This window comes from Epinephelus fuscoguttatus, linkage group LG11, assembly GCF_011397635.1.
Source record: "Epinephelus fuscoguttatus linkage group LG11, E.fuscoguttatus.final_Chr_v1".
NCBI lineage: Eukaryota > Metazoa > Chordata > Actinopteri > Perciformes > Serranidae > Epinephelus > Epinephelus fuscoguttatus.
In genome coordinates, this window is record NC_064762.1 from 13,332,067 (window position 1) to 13,359,738 (window position 27,672).

Here is a 27,672-nt window from a genome sequence, read left to right on the forward strand (position 1 = left end):
AAGGACATCTACCTAAGCTGCTCTTTCTCCAAAAAGGCCTCCTTGATAGATTACCCATCTCCGCCTCCTCCTCCTTATCAAAAATCCATCATGGCAGTTTTTTTCTAATTACAAAGCATCAGCGCCATTTAAAATGCAGGTAGCTTGGCTTAGCCTTGACCCAGTGCTTTGCATGGCCTTCACCCTGCTGCTGCTTTCAATAAGTCTGTCAGAGCCAAAGCTAAATATAGACTAACTTTATGGCGCTGATGTTATTATATTATGAAATCGGTGTACTAGATTTATGACGCCTGCATTTTTTCCATGGGGTGATAACTGCAGAGAAAATAAGGGAGGACGGGAGGGGAGGTTTAGTGTAAATAGGAGGAAAGACGGGTGATTTGAAGGAAATTGGGATTAAAAATGGACAAAGGGTAAACACTAATGGCTGGAGAGGAAAGATGGTGGAGCTGAGGGGAGAGACGTAAACACAGGAAACGGCAGTGATGTAGAGAGAGCGAGATGAGAGGAGCTGAGAGGACAGTTTTATTAGGAGATAGAGGATGAGGTCAGAGCATCTGCCCCGCTGCCTGAGCATGACCAGAAATCAAAAGCATATAAATCCTCCTGATAAGGACGTCCCGTACTGTCCTGAGTACACACCAACAGACTGTCAGACACCACACACAGGGACACACACACAAAGCTAATGCTAACGCAGCCTTTCCACTAATCTCTTACATCAAGCCTGTACTGTTCTTGATGATGACTTAATCAAAAACGAAAAGAACATGAACTTTTGCTGACTACTGGTTGTCCTGGCGTGTTATCTCTCTTGTCCCACAGCTTCAGTACTTTCTGAAACTTACAGAAACTCCAGTAACACTTCAGATCACATGCTGTAATGTACGGCGCTATTGGATCTTCTTATCAAGTCAGATACGACAACAGTAACTGAAATGGATCTATTAGATTGTGTTTTTACATTATGTACTATACAAGCTCATTGGCATTACCAATTTGCTCACTGGCGATATTTCAATTTCTTTATGGTCTGTTTTGGGTATGGATCAGGACAGGGCTAGATCAGGGCCTAGCAGGCACAGGCCCATACAAAACAGCTGCAAAGAGACTCACAAAGACTACGAAAAGGGGCAAAACAACTACTAAAGGAAACAAAATGACTACAAAGATATAGAAAATAGTTCCAAAGAGACACAAAACAGCTGCAAAGAGACAAAGAGACTCACAAAGGATACAAAAAGGGGCTAAACAACCATAAAGTGACGCAAAACGACTACAAAGAGATACAAAATAACTGCAGAGACGCCATTTGACTCACAAAGACTACAAAAACAGACAAAACAACTACAAAGGGACACAAAATAACTACAAAGACATACAAAATAGCTCCAAAGAGACGCAAAGTGACTGTAAAGACACATAAAACCAAAGACAGATAGTGACAACTACAAAGAGACGCAAAACAGCTGCAAAGACAGACAAGGAGACTCACAAAGACCATGAAAAGAGGCAAAACAACTAGGCTACAACGGGTTAAAAATTAGACTACAAAAAGACACAAAGAGACACAAAACGACTACAAAGAGATACAAAACTGCTGCAAAGAGACAAAGAAACTCAAAAAGACTACAAAAAGGGGCTAAACAACCACAAAGAGACAAGATGCCTACAAAGAGCTACAAAACAGCTGTAAAGAGACATCAAGACACTCACAAAGACTACAAAAGGGGGCAAAACTACTCTAAAGGGACACAAAATGACTACAAAGAAATACAAAACAGCCATAAAGAGACGAAGAGACTCGCCAAGACTACAAAAAGGGGCAAAACAACTATTAAGGGACTCAAAAAGATTGCAAAGAGACACAAAATGACTACAAAGACATACAAACAGCTACATAGATACAAAGAGACGTAAAAAGAGGGGCTACACAACCACAAAGAGACTCAGAATAACATCAAAAACACAAACTGACCACTGAAAGACAACCACAAAGAAACTACAAAGAGACACAAAATCAAAGACAGATGCTTAACGACTACAAAGAGATGCAAAAAACAACAAAAAAGAGGCTTAACAACTATAAAGTCTGGGAGTCTTGCTCCTGTGTAGGAGAGGTGGTGGGGCCCTTTGCATGTCTGTGCCCTGGGGCCCACTGTCTCATACTCTGCCCACGGATCAGGTGATAGGTGTCGTTAATCAGTCAGTGTACTCATTATGGATTAAACACCAACTTCATTCAGTCTGTTCTGACCCGCTTTGGTCCTATTTATGTTTACTGTCCAAAACTCATTCATGCAGGAGAAAGAGAGACAGAGGGGAGGAAGGAAGGAAGACAGGAAGTGAAGCAGAGAACATGGAGGGTGAAGAAATCCAAGGAGATGAGAGAAGCCAAGCGTGACGGAGAAGAACAGTGATTTTTATCTAGTTCCATGCAGCCTCTGAGATGTCGTCGACTATTGATTAGATCTCAGCTGAAAGTGGTGGTGCAAAGTAGAGAGTGAAAAACTGCATATGAATTTCTAGAAACCTCATTTGTTGGTGAGGTAAGCTCATCTTGTTAATGTTTTATTACAGCCAGCTGGATCTAAAAGTTTGATCACACCTTTGTCCTCACAGTAAAAAAAGATGATGATCAGTGGCATTTTAAAATGTGCCTCTCATGTGGAAGTTGGCCGCAGCAGTTCATTATCCACAGTGACAAAACAGAGGGAGATGACCTGTGACAAATCCACCTCAGCAGCGACAGGCCCTGCAGGCTAAGCTCTGTCCCACAAACGCTAATGCATCGAGGCAGCGAATGAGACCGGGAGTTAGCAATTGACGGTGTGCTGATTTTGTTCAAAGATCCTGTCAAGTGAGACTGCAACTCAATGACAAGTGCAAATACAATTCAGATGTTCAATCAGATGGCAATTCAGGGGGATGTTAGAAGTAGAAACATCCTCGCCTCAGCCCCAGATATTGGCTGTTACCACTGATTATAGGTTTCCCACTTTCACGGTGCAGGAAGTTCTTCTAATGTGCAAATACGTTTCTGTTGGACTTTGCACTCCAGACTTTGGTTCTTGACGTCGTCTTATCTGTCAGGGGCCTCGCCGGTGCTTTCTTAGAGGCAGCAGATTACTTCTTAATGGTGCTTGTTTGGTGGCTAATGGTTAATGGTTTGTGTGTCATATTCAGAGTTCACACCACTCCACAGATGACCTTTTACTGGCACTGCGCTGACGTTTTCCAGGCAAGGACACAAACTCTGGACTCCAGCTGGACTCCCAGATACAATGGCTGGCTCCCCCACTGCGTAGAAATAACCGGAGGCAGACATTACCGCATTAAAGAGGCTGTGACATGCTCATTTTTAAGCTACTGTGAGGGTAGTACTGTCCTGTGAAAGTAGACAACTTAAGGCATCTCATTGGTACCAGCCATGTTGGCAGAGCTTGTTTGGAATGGGGCCAAATAATGCTACACATTTCAGCCAAATTTTGGTGAGGGAAAAACTGGATACTCATTTTCAAAGGGGTTCCTGGAACTCTCACCTCAAGATACCTGAAGCCTCTGCACAAAACACCCACTAACCCATTATCCTATCCCAGCTGACACTGGGCGAGAGTCGGGGTACATCCTAGACAGGTCACCAGACTATCACAGGGCTGACACATACGGTACGTTTACATGACACTTGAAAAAACCGAATTATTGCCTTAATCCGACTATAAATGGACAACTGAAGTGCACGTAAACGTGTTACTCCGACTAATATCGGAGTTCTCCAACTCCGATTAAGACACCCAGATAATGCGATTGGAATTGGATTTTCTCCGGCATGTATACGCCATAATCGGAGTTAAACTAGACAATGTATGTGCGCATGCTCCACACCCCCCACGCTGGGGTATGACCCCAGAACAGACAAGACATACTATTGTTGTAGCCCTCCAACAGCATGCGGCGTTCTTGTCTGCCTCTCAAAATCATCACGACCATATCTGCACAATCAGTAACGCGTACATTACGTACAAGATGAACAAAGCTGTACGATTCAATCAATCAATCAACCAATCAATCAATCAATTTTATTTATAAAGCCTAATATCACAAATCACAATTTGCCTCACAGGGCTTTACAGCATACGACATCCCTCTGTCCTTTGGACCCTCACAGCGGATAAGGAAAAACTCCCCCCAAAAAAACCCTTTAACGGGGAAAAAAACGGTAGAAACCTCCGTTCCAATTATGCATCTTGCTGTTGCTCGAAAATGCCGGTCTGCCGCCTGACTCCAGTTGTTTATTATTAAGTGATGTAATAGGTCACCCGGAAAGGGGGCCGTATTAACCTGCTGAAACGACGCATATCACCACCTAGTGTTGAGGAGGAGGACACGTTCCCGTCAGTAATTCGATTATCTCAGTTGCATGTAAACTGGGACAAGGACAGAAGTCTGATTAGACACCAAAATCGAATTTTGAGCATAGCTCGATTAAGCTGTGCATGTAAACGTACTGATAGAGACAGACAACCATTCACACTCGCATTCACACCTATGGAGTCGCCAGTTAATCTGCATGTCTTTGGACTGTGGGAGGAAGCAGGAGTACCTGGAGAAAACCCACGCTGACACGGAGAGAACATGCAAACTCAGCACAGAAAGGCTCCCTCCTGGGATCGAACCAGGAACCCTCTTGCAGTGAGGCGACAGTGCTAACCACCACCCCACCGTGCCGCCCATCAGATTCATCGTAAAATAAGAAACCAAATATATTAATATGTGATTCCTTATTCTCCATATTGATGTGGTTTTCAACTAGCCTATGTCCTACAACAACACAGCTGAATTCCTGAAATTCAGTCAAGGCCTTTGGTTTTCATGTGTCACCCAGTCTGGCCATTTCTATGGGTGGAAAAATCTTCAGCTGTGGCTGATTCATTGAAATTTATGAGTTGCCATTTTTTTAAAACAATATTTAGGTCAATTTTAGAGACTTACTTAACACCATGGACAATAAATGGACTATAGACTCCCTGACACAGTCTCAGCAGTCGTGTGTGATTTATTGCAGGAGTGCTGTATTAGATAACTAGGTGCACCTAATGAACTCATGAACTTTGTTGCCCATGTCTCTCCTGGCCAACTCTTGGTCCTTTCCACAGGTTACCGTATGAAAAAGCTCCCTCGAATTCCAGCTGTGGTTGCCATGAATTGCATTAGTGTCAAATTGTTTTTTTTAGCTTGTATTGGGAATAAGAAGGCATTAAGGGCAACAACCCACAAGGTCCAATTATATTTGATACAAGGAGTTACACTAAGAGTGCTGGGAGCCAAAATCCCTTTCCAAGTAGTTGGTTTGTCATGCATACTGTACTAATACCAGGGAGAAAATGCCCCTCATTCCAAACTTCTGTTTGTGCTCTTTTGAATAGTTCGGCTAATTGACTCGAAACTTTCTTTTCTCCTTGTTAAAGACCTCAGCACATTTTCACATTCACTCCACATAAATGCCACAAGTCAGAACCCCCTGAGCCTTTCAACTTCTGTGCTTAGTAATGAAACTGGTGAGGTGCCAGCTCAGCGTTGGTGTGAAGCCAGTTTGTATACGTTTGGCAGTTTACACGACCTCCTGGCAGTACCTGATAGAGTCAGCTGGTTGCCTGTGGAAAACCTTTCACGTCTTTCATACACTGATGTTCCTGTATGCCCTATATTCTTTACAGCCTTGATATTTGCCAGCCATCATCCATCGCCCTCCCTTTTGTGATGACTCACGTTTTTCTCCCCTCTGATTTAAACACATTTAAGCAGCATTTAAATGAGGGAACTCTCCCAGGGTCTGGAAATCTGTTCCAAGCTACCACTGTTTAGCATACACTAAGCAATGGAAAACTGCTAATCCTTTGCTATTCTTTTGTTCCAAAGCCAAGTGCTCTGGCAACGGAAGAATGTGGTTGGAGTAATAAACTTGCCTCTCTTGCACCATCTCTCTTCTTTGCTCATTGTAGATGTATAAAAATGGCACAATGCATTTGTTTCCATTGCGACTGCAGCATTACACAGGCTTTCTCTGCCAGAGCACAAAAAAGGAGATAAACACAGAAGGCACTTCATACCTTGGCTGCATTTTCCTGGATTTGTCGTGACACAGAGGGATGTGTGAATTAGCTTTGTCGTGTTTTACCCGACCTTACGAGCTAGAGAAGAGCAGGAGATGGAAAAGTAAGGCAGGTTGTTTGTGATATTAAAGAGCCATCCTGACTAATCTGTGTCTGGTTTGATACAGATAAGAGGCTTTTGCGTGCGTAGAGAGAGATGCACATCTACAAGAGGTGAAATGTAAGGAAAAAAGTGACTGTGAGGAAGTGACACAGTTTTATTTTTGATAATACTCATAGTTTCAGTGCAAGGCAGGCGTCAGAGGACAACTGATAATGACTGATGGTTAGGTATAATAACTGATATAAAATAGATTATGATGTAGGGTATATTCAGTTACTTGGATCTGACAGGATTAAAAAGAGAGGTATAAAAAATTCTGTATCAGTTTCTACACCTCCTGTGGCTTAATTCCCCTATCAGGGAGATCCAACAGCATCGATACTCCTCCCTAATGCTCCCCTGCTCCTCCACCCTTAGAAAAAAAAGGGAGCATCCTCCCTTCCGAGTTTCATTGTGAGGGAATTTGGGAATTATTGTTGTTCTAATCTATCCTGAGAACCCGGCTAATCCCGTCTTCCATCTTGATGTTCCAGAGCTAATGCCAAGAAAGCAAGCACCCTAACTATGCAGTGTAACTTTTTTTTTTCTTCCTCTTCCATTCACACACTCAGCTCTATTGAAACTGCTTTGTGCACTGAGGTTTTGGGGCTTATGGCTTGCACTCGACAACTAAGCTTAGAGTTGACCTGATCTGCTTCCACACGGACAATGTGCTTACTCATGGCTTTACTAGTGCACAACAAGCTATTGTGCTTTATCACTGCATTTTGTTTTGCTGTAAAAGGCTCAAACCTATTGGTCTTATTGTTATTGCCATTCCAGTGCAGGTCAGCCTTAAGGCATCATTTTGGTTTGTGGTGCTAAGTCCTTGAGATCCATGTACAAAGTCTGATTTTGTGCTGCAACAGCAAAAGAGGAATAATCTAACATTCATAGTCAAAATGTAAAATTAATACATTAGTGTGCTGTGAAAACCAAAATATGAATGGACAATTTACAATGATGAAGTTCAACACATGCTTTGAGGCAGATTTGGATTTGTTTGTGCACTTTGATCCACACTGAAATATCCAACAAGTCCTCCAACCCATACACCCACACAGGTCGTTTGTGACTACCCCCTAATACAACCCACAGGAGCGTTTCCTAAATTAGCACCCCTACTGGTAGCATACAGCATATACGACCATTAACAGTCACAGACACATGGTTAATATTGTGAAACGGTCACAGTTTTTAGGTTTAGGCACCAAAACAACTTGGTTTAGTTCAGGAAAACATCACAGTTTGTGTTTAAATAAGTACGCCTGATACGTAACTTAACGTTACTTACGCAAAGTTAATAGGGATGCACCGATATGGATTTTTTCAAGTGGTACATGTACTGCTAGCCACTGTGTCAGGTGTGGAGATGCTGCCCTTGTTAAGTCAATGAAAGCAGTCTGGCTTCGTATCATCTGCACTATAATTTTAATTATTGGAATAAACAATAATTATAAAAATGTCCCATTGTAGGCTGATAATTTACCAGCCCAATATATATCATACATCCACAGAAGTTCAGTATTTTCTGTGAGTTAATTTAAGCACATACGTTAACGTAACTAAGCATGAACTTTTGGTTTCACATGGGACACTGACCGCAGTCTCCTGTATCAAAGTCCTCTGTTTGGTCAGCCCATCCATCCACCTCGATCACCTCCCTACCTGGACTTTGTCGCTCTTTATACTACATCACCTGACTTCTGCTTTTGCACATGTCATGATTACTACAGCCACTAGAGCTCACCTGCACAACAATAAAGGTAAATTTGGGCCGTAATCAAACAGAAATCCCTAGGGCTAAAAAATGAAGCTAGCATAGAAGTGTGAAAAACTGCAGTTCCTCTAATGGCCACTTGAGGCTGGCTCCAAAAGCAAGTCAATCCCCAAAGACCAGCATTTTAAAATGCCCAACTTAACAGCAGAAAAAATGGTTACGGTCTACATAGCTAATTTTAACAATAATGACAACTGTACGGGGGGTGAATGTTGATATATCTACCTGTTAGCATGTTATCAAAGCTTCAAGTTACGAATAATTAAGGGTAGGGCAGCCTTGAGTGACAGGCTGTCTGCAAGGTGTCGCTACAGTCAATGAGTCAGATCCACCCCTTGCTCCTCCACAGTTCCAGTCTGGTCCAAATGTGGTCACTTCTGGTCGCTAAAAACCAAGTTGACGATGGCCAGAATGCTGAACTTGAAACGTCAAAATGGGAAACTACATACCAGTGGGTGATGTCATGGTGGCTGCATCTATTAATTGTATACAGTCTACGCCAATAAGGAGCTACTTGTACAGATGACTGATGAGGTTGTCTTTTGAGAAGGACAGTCTTGAAATATCTCAACATCCATTGGATTGCTGTGAAATTTTGTCCAGGCATTCACGGTCCCCAGAGGAAGAATCCTAGTGACTCTGATCCCCTAAATTTTGTTGGTTGATATTTGTGGTTTCCTTGCAACTATTGGATGGATCACTTTGGTTTATGACTAAATAGGCTTCTTGAAAACTACTGACATTCCTATCAGCCTTAGCTTAACTTTGTTTGTAGTATAATAAGCTGACGTTAGCATGATTACACGCTGAACTAAGATGTTAAAAAAGATAAATGTACACATCACACATGCCCTGTATACCTAAGAGACATCAGCAGGTTAGCCTTGTTATTGTGAGCATGACATTTAGCTCAAACACAGCCATACCTTTAGTACAGTCTCACAGAGCTGCTAGCGTGGGTGTGGACTCCTGTTTACGCTCATTCACATATCTGTGAAATTCATATCCAATTTTATAATGGAAGAGAAACTTGGCATCTAGTAACTTCTGTCAAATTAGGTAGTCAAATCACTTTGAGCCATGAATATGTGAATACATTTTGCAGTGTTTTTAAAGCCATTGATTCAATGTTTTCACCTTTGACCAATTCAGTCCAACTGTGCACATGCAGTGTGAAATGTTTGACTATCTCAGTGAGACAGGAGGTGAGGCTAATGTCAAAACAAAAGGGAACGAAACAAATCCCATAATAGCCCCTGCAGTGAGTAAACAGGCTCGGTGCCACATAAATATTTTCTTCTTTTTCTGTTTATAGAAATGAGGAAACAAGGGAGTGGAATATGGGACATGATGCTGAAAAAGTCCAGGGAGAGGGCAGCTTTTTGAATTTCAAGGAAAGCTGCAGTGGATGACCGTGAATGTGAGTGTTTTGCCAGGAAGTCAGAGTTCAGAGACCTCAGTGCTCCTCAGGATTTAAAGATGAAAGAGCCAGGATATGACCCCCAAAGGATGAAACGGCAAACCCGAAAGCAGCTTAGGGTCAATATCCCAATCTTGAAATCCCAAACTTACCCCTTGGCCCCTGTTCAACAACAACATTACAGTTCTCTCCATCCTGCTGTCTTGTTAGTCAGATACTCGCTCTCATTTTTCAGGTTGACTCTCTCTCTCTTTCTTTGGCGCTGAACAGTATTTCCAAGACTTAATCTCCCACGGGACTCACTGTAGTTGGTGTTTGAATTCCATTTGGACCGCCTGAATCATCTTTGCCTCTCCCCCCCTTCCTCATTCATTTTAAAACCCCGTGTTTGCGATCTAGGAACAGAGGCGAGGAAAAAGAAAAGGCAGAAGAAGGAGCAGTGACCTTGGTGTTAATGAACGAGTCTTATCTCAGACAGGGAACGGGGACGGCTTATGTGAGACTATCTCACACTCTCATTCTCTCTGTTTATCTTTTTGTCTTTCAAACATATTTTTCTTTGTCTCCATATCTCTGCTCGCACCTCATTCCCTTCTTCTACTTTATGATTCCCCCCTCCACCGACGCTCTCTTGCCTTCCCCTCATTTCATTACTCTTTGATGCTCTGACATATGTGGGACGTCACACAGCTTGTTAGAGGTGAAGTAGCACACCAAGGGGAGCTGGTAGAGGACAGGGAGGGATAACAAGGACGAGGCAAAAGGGGGTTACCAGGAAAGAGGGCCATAGGCTGTCTAATAACACTGCAATAAACGCTGTCCTTATCTACTCTGGATTATGCAACGGCCTTATGCGGAGGCATTACTTGATACTACTACTACTTGACAGACAGAGAAACAGGAATCCCTTACACTGCAAAACAGCAGCTGTAAATACCACTTTAGAGAAACTCATTATAATAATCTGAGACTGTCACATTGGTTGATTCAGCAAATATGTTAAATTCTTCCAGTCTCTGTTGGCCTGTGATCATTGTGATTTTTCTGACTATACTGTAGGTGTAAAGAGATCTACAGAACTGAGTCATATTGAGCACTAATTAGCCAACCTGGTCTCAATCCAAAGTCGTCGAAATCCAGCCCTTGGACAGTGACTTCCAGCGTTAGACATCGACCAAAAAGCCATCCTTTAACGTCAGCATTTTACTCAGCCAGTCGTCTTCAGGGGGAACATGGTGGGACAAGAATGATAATATAGGCGGTGAAAGTTCGAGTAGGGCGGGCAGAGGGGTGGTGGATGGGTCCAACAACACTGACCTTCACCCAGGAGAGCGGCGTTTGTGTTGCGTGAGATTCAAAAGCCAAACCCTGTTCTTGTTGCCTAAACCCAACCATGTGTGTTTGTTGTTGAAGGAAAACAAGACGTCAGTTCTCGTTGTTGTACTGACGTAGTGCTTTTATTTTGAAAGAGACTGTATGTAAACGGTAAATTTCCTGTGAAAACAGAAGTGTATCTTGAAAGAAGACAATGCATGTAACAGGCAGAATTTGACACGGCGTCGCAGAACTCCAACAACCAACGCAACCAGGGTACTTTGCACATTGTATGCGGACGTGGAAAGTCCGTGACCAAACGTCGATATGTGACAAGGTCGGCGTGAGAATGTGTTGAATTCGCAGTATATTTAAACTTTTATTTTACTTGGACTGTCCAATTACAATCACAGAATCCATCAGCTGTCTGACGACAAAAAGCCTGTGGGGACAACAGCCTGTTTTTGTGTGTTCTGGTATCTGAGCCAAGACCTCTTTTGCTCTCCACATAGACTGTTTACCTGCCACTCAGACTGGATTGGTCAATACTCCTCAAACTACAAATGGAAACCAGAACACACTTACAACACCAAAATCTCATCCCATTGCCTACAGACTGTGCATTCATATGCAGATATGTGTTCATAGAGATTACGCCAATTCTAAAACTGAACTGGTATCAACTTAATATTGTAGACTTATATCAGTCTATCACCACTTAAGACATACAGCATGCTAGCCACTTATTAACTACAACCGCAGTATCGCCACCCATAACTAGCATTAGCCAATGCCTTACCATTGACTAACTTTTTAACTGGAAAGTCAACAGATGAAGCAATAAAGACTACAATGGATGACAATAACACTCAAGTGCAGCGTGGCAGTACTCGAGATCAGTCTCAGTCTTGAGATCGACGTCAAAATCAACCATTACTGAACAGTGTCACTGCTTCTAACTTGGTGCCTTTCAATAGTATGTCTGTTTTACCTTGTTATGTGTCTTACTGACTGTAATGTGTTCTCACTGACTTTGTGTTCTGGTATGTTTAGTATGTGAGACTTGTGTTCTAGTGGTTTTAGTATGTGTCCATTGTCTTATCTTTTGTGTACTTGTAACTTTTGCCGCAAGTCTTGGCCAGGACTCCCTGGAAGAAGAGTTACTGTAACTCAGTGGGACCCTTCCTGGTTAAATAAAGGTTAAATAAAACAGCTTTTTGATGGTCTTGCTTTTGTCTCAGACTTTACCACGTTTTTACTCAGTCATGTCTCTGTCTCAGACAAATAGGACATAGGATTTAATATCAAGACCAGTCAAGGAATATCACTACCTGTGCAAAAACAGAGTGTTGAGCAAAGATGGTTCAGCAGATTTCAGCTCATTGGTGTTTGCTTGTATTTGTTTGCTCATAGAAAACAAAGGGAAATTCCCACACATAAAATTTACCTCTGAAATGCCTTTTGATTAATTTATGAAGACATTTCCTATGATACATTCACACATATATACAGTATAGTAATAAAAGAGGTGAATGAATAGGAATCTTTATTTGTTTTCTGTGGGTGTGGGAATGTGTATCTTTCAGATCAATTTGAGGAGTGCCTATGTTCCTCATTTTATCGGCAGTGTGTCATGCAGTGCGGGAGTTGTACTGGTCTGGTCTTGGTCTTGACTAAGTCTCCACCTGCCTTGGTCTGGTCTTGACTTGCTCCCAACCCCTCAAAGTCTTGGTCTTTTCTTGCTCTCGATATACTCTGGTCTTGGTCATGACTTGTTCTCATCTACAGTTGGTGGTCTTGACTACAACACTGCTCCAGTGATTTAGTTTTGCTTGAAAATGACTGTTGAGATAAATCAACACCTCTGACAGTCTCAAGAAAACAGAATATTATTAGATTCATCAAATCAGTACTTAATTTTACTCCTGTATGAAGGGACTTTAGCCCACATATGTTTATCTTTATGTGTGTTCGCAGTGTACTCAGTGTTGTGGTGTGGGGTGTGTGCTTAAAAGAATGTTCATGATAACAGTGTTTTCAGCAGCAGCTTTATCATGCAGCACAGTAATACATGGATTTATGTACTGTATGAGAGTAAAGGTCAAATGTTAATGTAAAGGGTTTACGTAACGTTGTCAGTTGTTTTTAAAAGATGATGTGTATGGCACACAGGCAAAGGGCAGTGAAAGAGGTCAGTGAGGAGGCGGCAGAGGAAAGAGGTCGGCTGAAAGTATGAAAATGGTGCGCATGATGTTTTTATTTCTTGATATATGGGATTGTGTGGCTGATGTGTACATCCTGGCCTCAGTATGAGAATTTCCCTGGGCTACATTGCATCCTGAGTTTATGAGGTGGATGAACAGATCTTATAGAAGAGGCTTAAGTAATAGTGGGACCACTTGTTGTCTTAAAAGGTGTCAGTGCAAAACCAGGTCAAAGGGCAGGGAAATAGGTTGAGAGGAAGGGGAGTCTGGAGATGGCATGTATATACTATGTGAGTTATACTTCCTGTGCACATACATGCTTACCCACTGAAGGAATGCATGGCACTTTGTCTGGAATGAGGTTCAGTAAGCGGCCATGAAATAAAGGATCATTTGCATGTTTGTAAAGTTCAGCCTCATAAAGATCACTTTATAGGTCTTTACATACATAACTATGATGAAGTGTTGCCCAGAGAACTTTACTCTGTCCTTGACTTCTTTCGTGTTTACAATTTGTAGTTGGCGATAAATATGTAAATACATACGTACTTCACTGATGCATACAAATGTATGTGAAATTAAGAAAGATATGAATTAGCATGCAAGATGCAAAAAATATAGCCTTATAAACTGAAAAGAAATGAATAATTAGGGGAGATAAAATCAAACATAACACAAGACTGTGCCGAGCTCTGCTGAGGGTAACAAAATCCGTATATGTCGCTCGCTAATTAACACGTTACATTGTGTTTGTTTAATCCGTACAAAAACCGAAGCATAAAAATGTCAATTTGCTGTTTTATGTGACAAACTAATGCTTAGCTGGGAACAGTAACTTCCATAAATCTCCGCTGGTTGCCGGGCAACTGCTCAGAGCCAAGAAATCGTCCAGCACATAACTTCCCCATAAAAAGCATATTTACATTTTTACACATTAAACAAAGATATAAAAAGTTAATTAGTGAGTTTTAGGTGTTGGTGAGCAGAGTTTGTCAACGTCACCAGACATAGGTTAGCTGTTTCCCCCTGTTTCCAGTCCTTGTGGTAAGCTAAGATAAGCTAAGCTAAGCTAAGCTAACAGACAGCTGGCTGTGACCTGATGTTTAATGGACAGACATAAAGTTCTATCAGTCTTTTTGTGTAACTCTCCATCAGAAAGCAAGTAAATGTATCTCCAAAACAAAGAGGAAGTTTTTCTTTAACCCTTTGAACCCTGAGCAAATTGGCTTGGTTTCTCTCAAAAACATGGGAAGACGGCAATGAGCAATGGAAGAAGAAATGACCCAAAAAATTGCAAGAAAAAATGTAAAACAAAACAATTTATTTAAAAAAGAAAAAGAAAATTGTAAACAAACAAACAAACAAGGAAATGACCTGGAAAAAGTGCTTAAAAATTCTAATAATTCTGTACCATAATTCTACATATTTAATAATAACAATAATTATGAATATAGTTTTTCCCCACCTTTTTCTTTTTTCCTTATTTTTAAAAAAATAATTTTTTAAATCTATTAATTTTATGCAATTTGTGGGACATTTCTTCCCAAGTTGTTTATTGCCTTTTCCCTCATGTTTTTGAAAGAAATTGCGCCAATTTGCTTAAGGGTTCAAAGGTTTAAATACTTGCAAAAAGTGATGTCGCCCCTGGACGCCATTTTAACACGTTTCTGTGTCAAAGTGAGTCATGGGAACAAATTTTGAAGTTGATCCAGTACTGAGTGGGAGGCAAAACAGGCTGCCTTGTAACCACTTGGGGTAGGTGCGCCATATAAATTTACGCCCATTAAAAGTGCTTGTTTTTGCCACTGACAGGCTCAGATAGTCATTATAAGTGTCTGAGAACATTTTGGGAAAGACCCTACAGAGAAATAAAATGTATTTCCATACCATTTGCTTGTTCGTGTCTGTTTTGTGTCCTAGTTGAAAATCTTTGAGATAAGATTAAGGTATGTAAGATAAGTTTTCTGTCCTTCAACGTAAAACTGCTTAAGGGTTGTCCTCTCTCTTATGTTCCCATTGCCATTGCATAATAGTTTTCATCCTGCAGCAAGTCACCTCTTGTCTGATTTCATAATGAGACTTCTCCTTTAGCATAGCTAAAGGAGAAATGTTTCATTTCTCTGTAGGATCCTTTCCATAGTGTTATAAGACACTTCTAATAACAATCTCAGCCTGTCAGTGGCAAAAACAAGACTTTTCAATAGACGTGAAGTTACAGGGTGCACCCACCCTGAGTGGTTGCATTGCGGCCTGTGTCGCCACTGCTGTAAATGGTTGTTCTCATGAGTCATTTAGAAACAAAAACTTGGGAAAATACTGTCCACGCTGAAAACTACTGAAGTTCCCCTTTAACACTTTAATAGTAACAGTATTTGTATTGATTTGATACAGTTTGTCAACTCTGGCAAAACTTGATTTCACAGGAGACACACACACCCACACACACACACACACACACAGTGTTATGACAGAATGGTATCTTACTGTGTTTGACACCTTCAGTAATTGTTTGGATCCTTTCTGTCCTTCCAGCACTGAGCTATAATTATAGTCAGGGGAGCAACCATTCACACACGGGGAAAGGTTGTTGTTTTTTTGCCGAGTTGCAAGTTTTGGACTCCAACACACATGCAGTCTCACTCACACACATTTCCCCATGCCAAGTTGTGGTAATGTAGAGCAGAGCAGCAGCCACTGATAGAGGCCTTGATAAGACCCATTTGAAACGGCCGCAGTCACTGAACCTGTCCACTCTGTGTGCCAAGGACACCATTTACCTTACATAACAGCCATTCTGGGTCAGTGACACATCCACCTATGCCTATTTGGCTTCCTCAAGAAGTATGTGCACCTTGACCTCAGCTTCTACTGTCCCATCTGTCTTGTATTTCTCTTTCACACCTTCTCTCTCATGTACAGTACAGGCCAAAAGTTTGGACACACCTTCTCATTCAATGCGTTTTCTTTATTTTCATGACTATTTACATTGTAGATTCTCACTGAAGGCATCAAAACTATGAATGAACACATGTGGAGTTATGTACTTAACAAAAAAAGGTGAAATAACTGAAAACATGTTTTATATTCTAGTTTCATCAAAATAGCCACCCTTTGCTCTGATTACTGCTTTGCACACTCTTGGCATTCTCTCCATGAGCTTCAAGAGGTAGTCACCTGAAATGGTTTTCCAACAGTCTTGAAGGAGTTCCCAGAGGTGTTTAGCACTTGTTGGCCCCTTTGCCTTCACTCTGCGGTCCAGCTCACCCCAAACCATCTCGATTGGGTTCAGGTCCAGTGACTGTGGAGGCCAGGTCATCTGCCGCAGCACTCCATCACTCTCCTTCTTGGTCAAATAGCCCTTACACAGCCTGGAGGTGTGTTTGGGGTCATTGTCCTGTTGAAAAATAAATGATCATCCAACTAAACGCAAACCGGATGGGATGGCATGTCGCTGCAGGATGCTGTGGTAGCCATGCTGGTTCAGTGTGCCTTCAATTTTGAATAAATCCCCAACAGTGTCACCAGCAAAACACCCCCACACCATCACACCTCCTCCTCCATGCTTCACAGTGGGAACCAGGCATGTGGAATCCATCCGTTCACCTTTTCTGCGTCTCACAAAGACACGGCGGTTGGAACCAAAGATCTCAAATTTGGACTCATCAGACCAAAGCACAGATTTCCACTGGTCTAATGTCCATTCCTTGTGTTTCTTGGCCCAAACAAATCTCTTCTGCTTGTTGCCTCTCCTTAGCAGTGGTTTCCTAGCAGCTATTTGACCATGAAGGCCTGATTCGCGCAGTCTCCTCTTAACAGTTGTTCTAGAGATGGGTCTGCTGCTAGAACTCTGTGTGGCATTCATCTGGTCTCTGATCTGAGCTGCTGTTAACTTGCGATTTCTGAGGCTGGTGACTCGGATCAACTTATCCTCAGAAGCAGAGGTGACTCTTGGTCTTCCTTTCCTGGGTCGGTCCTCATGTGAGCCAGTTTCGTTGTAGCGCTTGATGGTTTTTGCGACTCCACTTGGGGACAGATTTAAAGTTTTTGCAATTTTCTGGACTGACTGACCTTCATTTCTTAAAGTAATGATGGCCACTCGTTTTTCTTTAGTTAGCTGATTGGTTCTTGCCATAATATGAATTTTAACAGTTGTCCAATAGGGCTGTCGGCTGTGTGTTAACCTGACTTCTGCACAACGCAACTGATGGTCCCAACCCCATTGATAAAGCAAGAAATTCCACTAATTAACCCTGATAAGGCACACCTGTGAAGTGGAAACCATTTCAGGTGACTACCTCTTGAAGCTCATGGAGAGAATGCCAAGAGTGTGCAAAGCAGTAATCAGAGCAAAGGGTGGCTATTTTGAAGAAACTAGAATATAAAACATGTTTTCAGTTATTTCACCTTTTTTTGTTAAGTACATAACTCCACATGTGTTCATTCATAGTTTTGATGCCTTCAGTGAGAATCTACAATGTAAATAGTCATGAAAATAAAGAAAACGCATTGAATGAGAAGGTGTGTCCAAACTTTTGGCCTGTACTGTATGTATGTGAGTTATTTGTGTTTTAAATTCATGACATGTATTCAGTCACTGCTGCCTGTCACATGCTAAATGATGACTGAGAAGTGTTTGTGAAGTCCTCAGGAGAGTGTGTCAGCGTGCAGCTGTCACATGAGAGGAGATTACAGCTAAAGTTGAGACAAACTCAGTCATCGCCTCATGTGCAATGCAAATGTAACCCTTAGATATCTGACTCATAAAGTGAAGGTGTTGACTGTTAACTGTCTTAAAGTTGCCTTTATTCCACGTGATGTGTTGAACTTTTTTCAGCCCGTTGCAAAAACATCCTCACTTATCCTCACTCACAGGTCAGGAAGTGGAAGATGCTCGCTCGCCATCATGGTGACAGTACAGGCAAGCAGAAGGAAGCAGAGTCAGACCTCCACCTGGGCGGTTGTCAGTCCTGGGGAATCCACGCCTCGCCCCTCCTGGCCAGCCCCGTCATGCTGGAGTGCTCCATCTGCAGTGGGCCCTACATCAGTTACACCCTGGAGGACACCTGGCAGCCACGTCAACGCACACAGGCAGGTTCCTTCTGCCTACTGCTAATTATATTACACACAGCAAACACTAATTTAATACAGTAATAAGTGGATCCCAAAGCAGGAGACTTACAGGTGTCCTTGACGGGGGCTTTTAGAAGATCCCCAGAGAAATGATGGATTGTTAACCTCTTTGTTATATTATACAATAGATGTAAGCAGTGTACAATGGAAGACTGTTTATGCTGTCCTTTCTCAGATGGCTGATGAATAATAATACTGGGAGGCAAAGAAATAATGAAACACTTGAAGGAGAAAAGTTTGTCATAGGACTTAAAGTTTGAAGTCATTTGAAAGGGGACCTATAGAGTTCCTCAGGGATGACATTTTTCTGTAGGCCGACATAGAAGTTAGCATCATACTGGCTCCCTTGTCAAAAAGCCTGTGGGATTTTCTTCCCATTGAATTTTGGGTTATTGCTGAAAAGACGCTCTGTGGCAAACAAACTTTTATGATAATTACACGATTTGTTCATCACAATAATCTTCACACATAAACACCACTTTCGTGTTTATTGAAGCTTTAATGCAATCGCAAAAGTAAAGACCTAATGTTAGGCTATAGACAAACTACACTATGATCGCATAACCTAACGTTACCGTCATAACAAGACTGTAAAGCCGTGTTCGGGACGGTTCAGCGCGAAGACTCTCTGTAGTCTCATTTAGCCACTTGTTAGCAACCGCGTTTTTTAAGATGCATAGAAGCTTCAAAGTTCATGAGAGGGGTATTTACTGACGTGTTTTATGTAAAAACATGAAAGTCTCTTAAGCTTGTGTTAACAGCAGACCTTATTTCAGGCATCTAACCAAAGACCCATTCAAAAAACCCCATTGACATTGAGACAAGGGAACCAGGAGTGGTAAAATGCTAACTCATTTTCAGGTTTTAGGACTCATTCCTGAGGCAAAATGAGCATAAATGCTTATTTTCAGGTTCATATCTGTTTGGGTTTCTACCAGAACATATTAACATGCTTTTATTTAAAAAAAAAAAAAAAAAAAACATTTAATTTTCCCAATAATGTCAGTATTAGAACACCTGTATTCACCCTGTCTGAGAGGTTCTGTTTTAGTGCCTGTGTCTTTGAGCCTCCCTCCCAAAAAAGCCCAGTCTGCTCTGATTGGTCAACGTCTTCCCTATCTCAGCATCTCTGCAAAATCCCCAGTAGTAGCTTATAAACCAAAATCTTCATAACCAGACATGTTCCAGCAGGAATATGATCTAGAATCGGGGAAAAATACACAACATCAGCAACCAAGATTACATGTTTCCCTGGTGTTAGCATGTAGCTACATGTAGCAGTGTACTTGTAGTAGGGGATGACTGTAATGGAGTGATGTGAAGCAGCACTTTCTACCATGAAAAATCACTCATTAAAGCTTCTAGACCAAAATCTTCGCAACCAGACTGAAGTTGAAGAGAAATTAACAACATTGGCAACCAATATTACATGTTTTCCTGATGTTAGCATGTAGCTACATGTAGCAGTGTGTTTGTAGATGGGGATGACTATAATGCAGGGATGTGTAGCAGCACTTTCTACCATGAAAAACCCCAATAGTAGCTTATAAACCCAAATCTTAACAACTGGACCAAAACTGGGGTAAAATTAACATCATCAGCAACCAAGATTACATGTTTCCCTGGTGTTAGCATGTAGCTACATGTAGCAGTGTACTTGTAGCCAGGGATGACTGTAATGGAGTGATGTGAAGCAGCACTTTCTACCATGAAAAATCATTCATTAAAGCTTCTAAACCAAAATCTTCACAACCAGGCTGAAGTTGAAGAGAAATTAACAACATCTGCAACCAGTATTACATGTTTTCCTAACGTTGGTAGTAGCTACATGTAGCAGTGTGTTTGTAGCTGAGGATGACTGTAATGCAGTGATGTGTAGCAGCACTTTCTACCATGAAAAATCCCCAATAGTAGTTTATAAACCCAAATCTTAACAACTGGACCGAAACTGGGGTAAAATTAACAAAATCGGCAACCAAGATTTCATGTATACCCGACATTAGCATGTAGCCACATGTAGCAGTGTAGGCAACGTAATGTAAAGGCTTGCAGTAGCATGCCTGGAGCACATGACTATATAAGAAATCTGTCAGTGTTGAGAACGGTCCCAAGCCTGAAGTTTTGCTCACAGGGATTAGTTGCGTTTACTTCACTATGTGAAACTTTAGCCACGTTTAATATGAACATTTAACACTGTAATATACATATATATGACAAAATAAATAAGGAAAAGCATATTAAGTTCCCTTTGATTATTGTTGAACACATCCCCATAATGGTGGGCCATAATAGGTTGCTCACAAGTTTTCAGCATTTATAAAGCCTTATGTCTGTCCATCCCTAACTGTTCAACTTATGTTCTTCTTCTGTGGTACAGTTTGTGTGCTGCATAAACATGAGTTTAGAGGATGCTTCTCTATGCACCTACTGTAGAGTCTGGCCACAGATCATTTGGATCTGTTTACTGCAGTACAAAGTGCTGACTGCCACACCACTTTTATTGCTGACCAGTACTGCTAATTGGTATTCAACATAACATGACCCTCCTTTGTAGCAGGTACTTGTAATTGTCATAAGGTTACTTCAGTAACATTTTTTCATTTAGCCCCATGGGCATTATCGTGGCATCCAAATTTTTATGTGCTATTGCAGCAAATGTGTCATATTTAAAGGGACAGTTCACCTTAAAATCAAAAATACATATTTTTGCTCTTACCTGCAGTGCTATTTATCAGTCTAGATTGTTTTGGTGTGATTTGCAGAGTGTTGGAGATATCAGCTGTAGAGATGTCTGCCTTCACTTGAATATAGATTAACCAAATGTCACTCAGCTTGTGGTGCGCAAAGTGTTGGTGGGCGTAAAAAGAAAATTATTCCTACATTAAACTGCTCACAACAAGGTCTGTGGATTATCTTGAGTAACCAGGTCATGATTTCTGGAAAGAGACATTGCTGTTGAGTTTTTCAAATGTATTTTTTGGCGCTTTGAGCACCACAAGCTGAATGCCATCTAGTTCCATTATATTAGAGAGAAGGCAGACATCTCTACAGCTGATACCTCCAACTCACAACAAAATAATTTGCACTGATAGACACCTCTACAGGTAAGAGAAAAATATGTATTTTTGTTTTGGGCATGAACTGTCCCTTTAAGATGTGTCTGCCTATTTTGTGAATCCAAACATATGCTTTTACTTCCCAGTCTGAGAAAATTAACGGTTAAATGGCCTCCTAATACAAATGGATTTTCATAGTAATGCAAAAATATTACATTATAAGAAATTATATTAGAAAGCAGCATAATAATCTGTATGTTGGAAAGGAAACTTCATTAAAGCAGGAATTTGCATTCATTCATTCATTCATTCATTCATTTGCATCTTTTTCCCGTAGAGTTTTGGTGTATATGAACCATAAAAACCAAACTTAATCATTTCATTAATGGTAAAAAGCAAAAACATTTCTAAATGTGCTTTATGTTATGACTCACAGTCACGTCAGTCAAGCCTTGACCTCTGCTTGACCCTCACACAGATAAAAAAAAAAAAAAAATCTTCCATCTCTTTCTTTGCTTCAGCTTGAACAGCCCAAACTTTCTGTCTTCTTTTAGAAAGGTAAATCCACGATAAAATATTAATGAACACAAAGCCTCGATTCACCATCACTATGGATACGACTCCATCAGATCTCTGAGTCAATAAACAACTCGGGAGAAAAAGACAGACGGAGCACGGGAGGCAAATTCAAGGAGAAAGGGGCATGAATGGTAGGGTGATTGTTGACTGCAGAGATATGTTGACAGTATAAGGGGGATATGAACAGCAAGCAATATGTGTATACGTGTGTGTGTGTGTGTGTGTGTGTGTGTGTGTGCGTGAGAGAGCAAAAAACAGAGGGAAAGATGGATAGACAAAGCTGCTGTCAGCTATATTAAGACTTATATGGAGATTAAATAACCAGCATGACATGCAGATTGTTGAGAGCATCGCCTCTGAATAAATAAACAAAGTGATGAGATTGAAACAACTCTCTCTCTCTCTCTCTCTCTCTCTCTCTCACACACACACACACACACACACACACACACACACACACACACACGCCTCAGCTTGTCTCGTTCTCAGAAAACACCCATGGGAAAACACTGAGAGCTGCGATAAGTTTTCAGAGCTGCACCGTGGAATAGCAAACTGGGGTAAGACTGTATTTAACAGAACCCCTTTGAAAAGTCGATGACTGACTGCGACATCACGAAAAACTAATATGTGACACGACAGCGGGGCTTCATGGGAATGTCCTCAGATGCAAATGCAGCTGTGACAGCTGCCAGTTATACTGTTAATGTGTGTGAAAAGAAAAAGTAGGGCAGACTTAAGTAGCTGCTGTTGACATATGTGCACACTCATGAGTGTTTACTTGATCACTCCTGAGCCGTTGAACCTGCCACGTATAGAGCAATGTATTGACTCATATAATCTAATGCACGTCAAAGGTCAACACTCACTCACAAAGACGTAAACACTGCCTCACATGCAGCAGTGAAAAACAACATTGACTAAAGTGATTGCTTCTTGTCAGATTAAGATTTTGCATTGTGGTTCCCAGTCTTTATGGATTGTGCATCTTAGAAAGCACAGTGTCTTGTTTGAGCTCTTTGTCTATGAGTTTTGGTTCAAGGTCCAGTTTATTCAGAATTACACAACAAATCAAGTTCCAAAAATGACTTCAAATTCATGTAGCAGAACTATGCTTCTTCTTTCTGGCACTATCAACCACTGGGCTAAATTACCTCAACCAGCCGCAACAGTAAAATACTACTTCCACATTGTTGTATCAGTATTATTCTAATACAGCAATATACAATATTGTATCAGTCACAGGGTCCATTTTTCTGCTTAATTTTACTTTTGATACTTAAAATGTGTTTAGCTAATGATACTTAAGTTGGGTTTTTAATGCAGAACTTGTAATGGAGTATATTTGTAGTAATGTGGGTACTTTTACATCAGTAAATGATCTGAATACTTCCACCACTGTCCACACATTTCTTTTATTCGAGAGATTAAAAGTGGACCTTTTATGCTTTTCCTTATTTTCTGTGATATAGCCTATGTAATGTTACAGTGGCAAATGTTCATATTAAGTTTCAAGTAATGAGGTTAAGATCATTCTGAATACTGTTTCCAATAATTTTTCTACTTTGGCTACCAGGTGACATCGGTTTATATCAGATTTCTTTATAAAATCATCTTCCCCAGACAGGGGGAAGGGGAAGGGGAAGGGTACTGCTACATGTAGCTACATGCTAACATCAGTGAACCTTAATCTTGATTGCCCATGTTGTTAATTTCTCCCTGATTTCGGATCACATTTCTGCTTAAACATGTCCAGTTTGGAATATTTTGGTTTAGATAGATAGATAGATAGATAGATAGATAGATAGATAGATACTTTATTCATCCCCTCAGGGAAATTCAGGGTATCTCATAGCTCAGTAAATACAGTGAAAACAGACAGTAGCCTACAAAACAACACAAACACACAATAGTTAGCAGCTTTTAGTGGTGATTTATTTGTGGTGTGGGGACTCTGAGATACAAAAGACCCAGAAACACTCACGGATCACATGACAAATATAGACTACTACTGCCTGCTGGTATGGAGAGATATTTCCATACATATAGGCATTGATTGTATGTGTTAGTTGGCTGTTGACTGTAGCCTTTGCAGTGTGTTTAAGAGCATCATTCTGAATACTGTCTCCAACTGTTTTTCTATTTTGGGCACAAGATGAAGTCAGATCCTGACAGGTTTCTTTATATGGTCATCTGCTACTACCAGCTACATGTAGCTACATGCTAACATCAGTGAAACACATAATTTTGGTTGCACATGTTGTTAGTTTCTGCCTCATTTTGCAGCATATTTCTGCTGGAACATGTCTAGTTGTGAAGATTTTTATTTAGATAGTTTTATTGGTCATTTTAAAGGTAGAAGTTTGGCTATAATCTGTTACAGTCATTCTATGTCTGCAATACACTGCTACATGTAGCTAGATGCTAACATTAGGGAAACATGTAATCCTTGTTGTTAATGTTGTAAATTGAGCTCAGATTTCAGATTGTAGTCTTGCTAGAACATGTCCAGTTGTGTTAAAAAGCTATTGTTGGAGATTTTTCATGGTAGAAATTACTGCTAATCTCTGTTACAGTCAGCCCCTGGCTGTAAGTACGCTGCTACATGTAGCTACATGCTAATGTCATGGAAACATGTCATCTTGTAAAAGTAAATTTTTCTCAGATTCTGGATCATTTTATGCTGGAATATGTCTGGTTTGGTTTTGCAGCTTCTGTTGTAGATTTCCATTGTAGAAAACACCGCTATTTTCTGTTACAGTCAGTCCCTGGCTGAAAGTACACTGGTACATGTACTCACATGCTAATGTCAGGGAAACAAGTAATCTTGGCTGCAGATGTTATTGATTTCTCCCCGAGTCTGGATCATATTTATGTTGGAACATGTCTGGTTGTTTTATTATTATAATTAGTAATTTTACTCTTTACTCTCTTCATGCTGCACATACACTCCTACATGTAGCACATGCTGCACGTACACTCCTACATGTAGCCACATGTTAATGTTAGAGAAACATGCACTTGATTGCCAATGTTATTAATTTCTTCCTAATTTTGGATGATAGTTCTACTGGAGCAAGTCCAGTTGTGAAGCTTTTATTGGTGTTTTTCAAGTGCTGCTATTCACCATCACAATCAGCCCCTGGTGCAATGGCAATGCATAGATGCCAAGAGCGCAGATATGGAAGAAACAGAAAAGCTAACCAATCTTAAAGAGACAGGCAGTAAAACAGTGTTTCAAACAGAGGGTGGATACAGGTGTTCCAGCACAGACAGCATGACGAAAATTAAAGCATGTAAACATGTCTAGTACAAGTATGAACCTGAAAATGAACACAATAGGTCCCCTTTAAGCATTTTCTCAAGTCTGTGTTTACATGGTGCTCAATAAAGGTTAGCTTGGCTGTACGTGATCGTCAAACAGTTCCTGAACAGAGAAAATGTGCGGGTGAACACAATGTAATGTCAACAGAGCAAATGTTCTGTACATCTCAGTAAGATCATTTTCACCCTGGCGCTCAGTCTCACTGAAGCACAACAACACTGTGTCGTCATGTTGTTAGAGCAGAGGTTTCTCACCGCTTTCAGCACAGGACTCAAGTGATTTAATGTCATCTCACCCTGGAAACCCAGCCTCATTAAAACACATCATGTGGGAAACCTACTGAAACTGGGGCACGAACAAGTCTGGGTCAGAACCAGTGGTTTTAGAAATGGCGAAATGCCATCACATCTTGTAGTCACTGCACGCTTAGAAAAGCAGCTTAGATCAGTGGTTAATAATAATAATAATAATAATAATAATAATAATAATAATAATATAGTGATAATAATATTGTACCCCCTCAGATTTGGGTTTTAACCTCCAGGTTGGGAACCACTGACCCAGATTATACCTTGGCCAGCCTATTTGTTTTTATCTAACAGGGATTTGAAAGAAGGTTATAGCCTAAGGGCTGTACAGTTACCACAAGGTGCAGAGCACTTATTAACATTCAACTGAATTCAGCGAGGAAAAGTACCAAAACAGGATCTGCAGGGTTGAACACAACAATAGCAGTCTGTCAACTAATCAACCAGTAGATGTAAAAACGACTTGATCTCTGTTGCTATTGGCCTGCTGAATAGGATCATGTAATCCTTTGTTTGTTACTGTTTTTTTTTTTTTTTGTATGTGAAATGTTTGTGTGCTGATTGTGAGATATAAGCGGTTACTATAGTGTAACCCTAGTTCTGTTAACCCAGGCAGAGCGGTCTACTGGACTCTGTGGGTAATACTCTCCTCTAGTCACATTCGTGCATACAGCCATGGAAAACTGCATAAATGTAGCCAACCAATCAGGGTGTGCCTACCCTTATATGTACTGAACCCACCCGTATATGAGCATTAGAGCTCTGTTCAGGCCCAAAAACATCATGCCCAACCCTATGTCGACCTGCACAGTTTGTGTCAAAGCCCAACCTGGAGCTAAGGGCTGACGTGGTTCCTTGCACCTCTTCTCATTCTTCTCTTCCTTATTTCAGAAATTCAGTAGAGCAGGCTGGGCCCCTTAGTGTGTATATAGTGCTCACAGCGGTCCATGGCGATGTGGCGTGCAGATGATGATCACTGGTCTTGGCTGCATGTTACACACATCTCCTCTATTGCTGGGGAGGCAGAAGCAAACACTGTCAACCAAGTCACCTTGCAGCCCCTTTCCCCTTTTCTCGTGCCGCTGTCTTGAGCACTCTCTTTCTCCCCCATTTCTACACTATTGCTCTGTTGTTCCACCACTTTCTCTCTCTTTCCATTTTGATTCAGTCCATTAAAACTTCTGCCATTTATGCGCCATAACTGCCACCTTCATTCAAAATACGTAAATACATTTAAGAATACAGTACATTGGCGAGCACCCAACCTGATTCAAGCACGGGGGAATAATGAGAAATTATAGCCTGGCATGACCTGAACCCGGCAGGTCAGGTTGGGCCAAGTCGGGCTTGAGGAAATAATCAGAGCTCTAGATGGCATCCGCCATTTTACACCATCTTCAGCAAGTGTAGGAACATCAGGGCCCCTACAGGGCTCTGCCTGTGGTAATAGAGCTAGGGTCACAATATCGTAACCTTCATTCTATCTCATGCAGGCTCCGCCCTCTACTGGACTCTATGATGGTTGGTGCCCGATGAATAAACACCCTGTTGCAACATAACATTGACCCAAACACACTGATCATGACCAAAGAGTCCAGTAGAGGGCGGAGCCTGTGAAAGATAGAGCAAAGGTTACGATATTGTAACCCTAGTTCTATTAGCATAGGCTGAGCCTTCTACCTAGGGGCCTTGTTGCTTCTACACCGCTTGCTGAAGAGGGTGTAGGATAGTAAATGCTGTTAAATGGCTCCTATTTGTATTGTGGGCTCTGCAGGTATTCAGGTAGGCACGTGCTGATTGGCTAGCCAGCCAATCAGCACGTGCCATTTATCCAAATCTTTTGGACAAATGTGTGCTCGTGATTGGAGGAGAGTGTTACCCATACCCACTACTGGCTGTGCAACAAACTGCCCCCCTGGGATGATAAACATAACCATGACCTTGCCTAATTTATTAATGAGTTTGCATTGCTTAGACTTTTAGAGAATTAATTGAGTGTTATTGAACTGAATCGATAGTCTGAATTGCAGTGTGAGTGCCTCTTATATACTTTTCATTTGTTTTTTTTGTCATGTACGTATTCAGTTTGTTTTTACTAAGTAATGCCATATTTCTCCCCCAGGCGATGGACCTGTACTACCACAATGAGTCAGACCCAGACAGCTACTGTTGCCCTGGCGACAACAGTAAGTCACCGGCAACTAAACCCCTTGTTTTGTATTCCTCCACTTCCTCCCGTCTCTCCTTGTTTCCCATCTGTCTTTCACACCGTGACTCTCATTTCTCTGTTATCTCTCTCGC

General features: G+C 41.2%; 2 protein-coding genes across 2 annotated transcripts in view; both read left to right on the forward strand.

Moving 5' to 3' along the window:
- Positions 1 to 27,672, forward strand: part of aldh8a1 (aldehyde dehydrogenase 8 family, member A1) — a 206,341-nt gene that overhangs the window by 96,457 nt on the left and 82,212 nt on the right. The gene's annotated exons all lie outside the window — the stretch shown is intronic.
- Positions 1 to 27,672, forward strand: part of sgk1 (serum/glucocorticoid regulated kinase 1) — a 61,929-nt gene that overhangs the window by 15,077 nt on the left and 19,180 nt on the right. The window contains exons 4-5 of the mRNA XM_049589158.1: positions 17,846 to 18,061; positions 27,494 to 27,557. Of these exons, the coding sequence (XP_049445115.1) occupies positions 17,846 to 18,061; positions 27,494 to 27,557 (280 nt within the window). The remainder of the gene's footprint in view (positions 1 to 17,845; positions 18,062 to 27,493; positions 27,558 to 27,672) is intronic.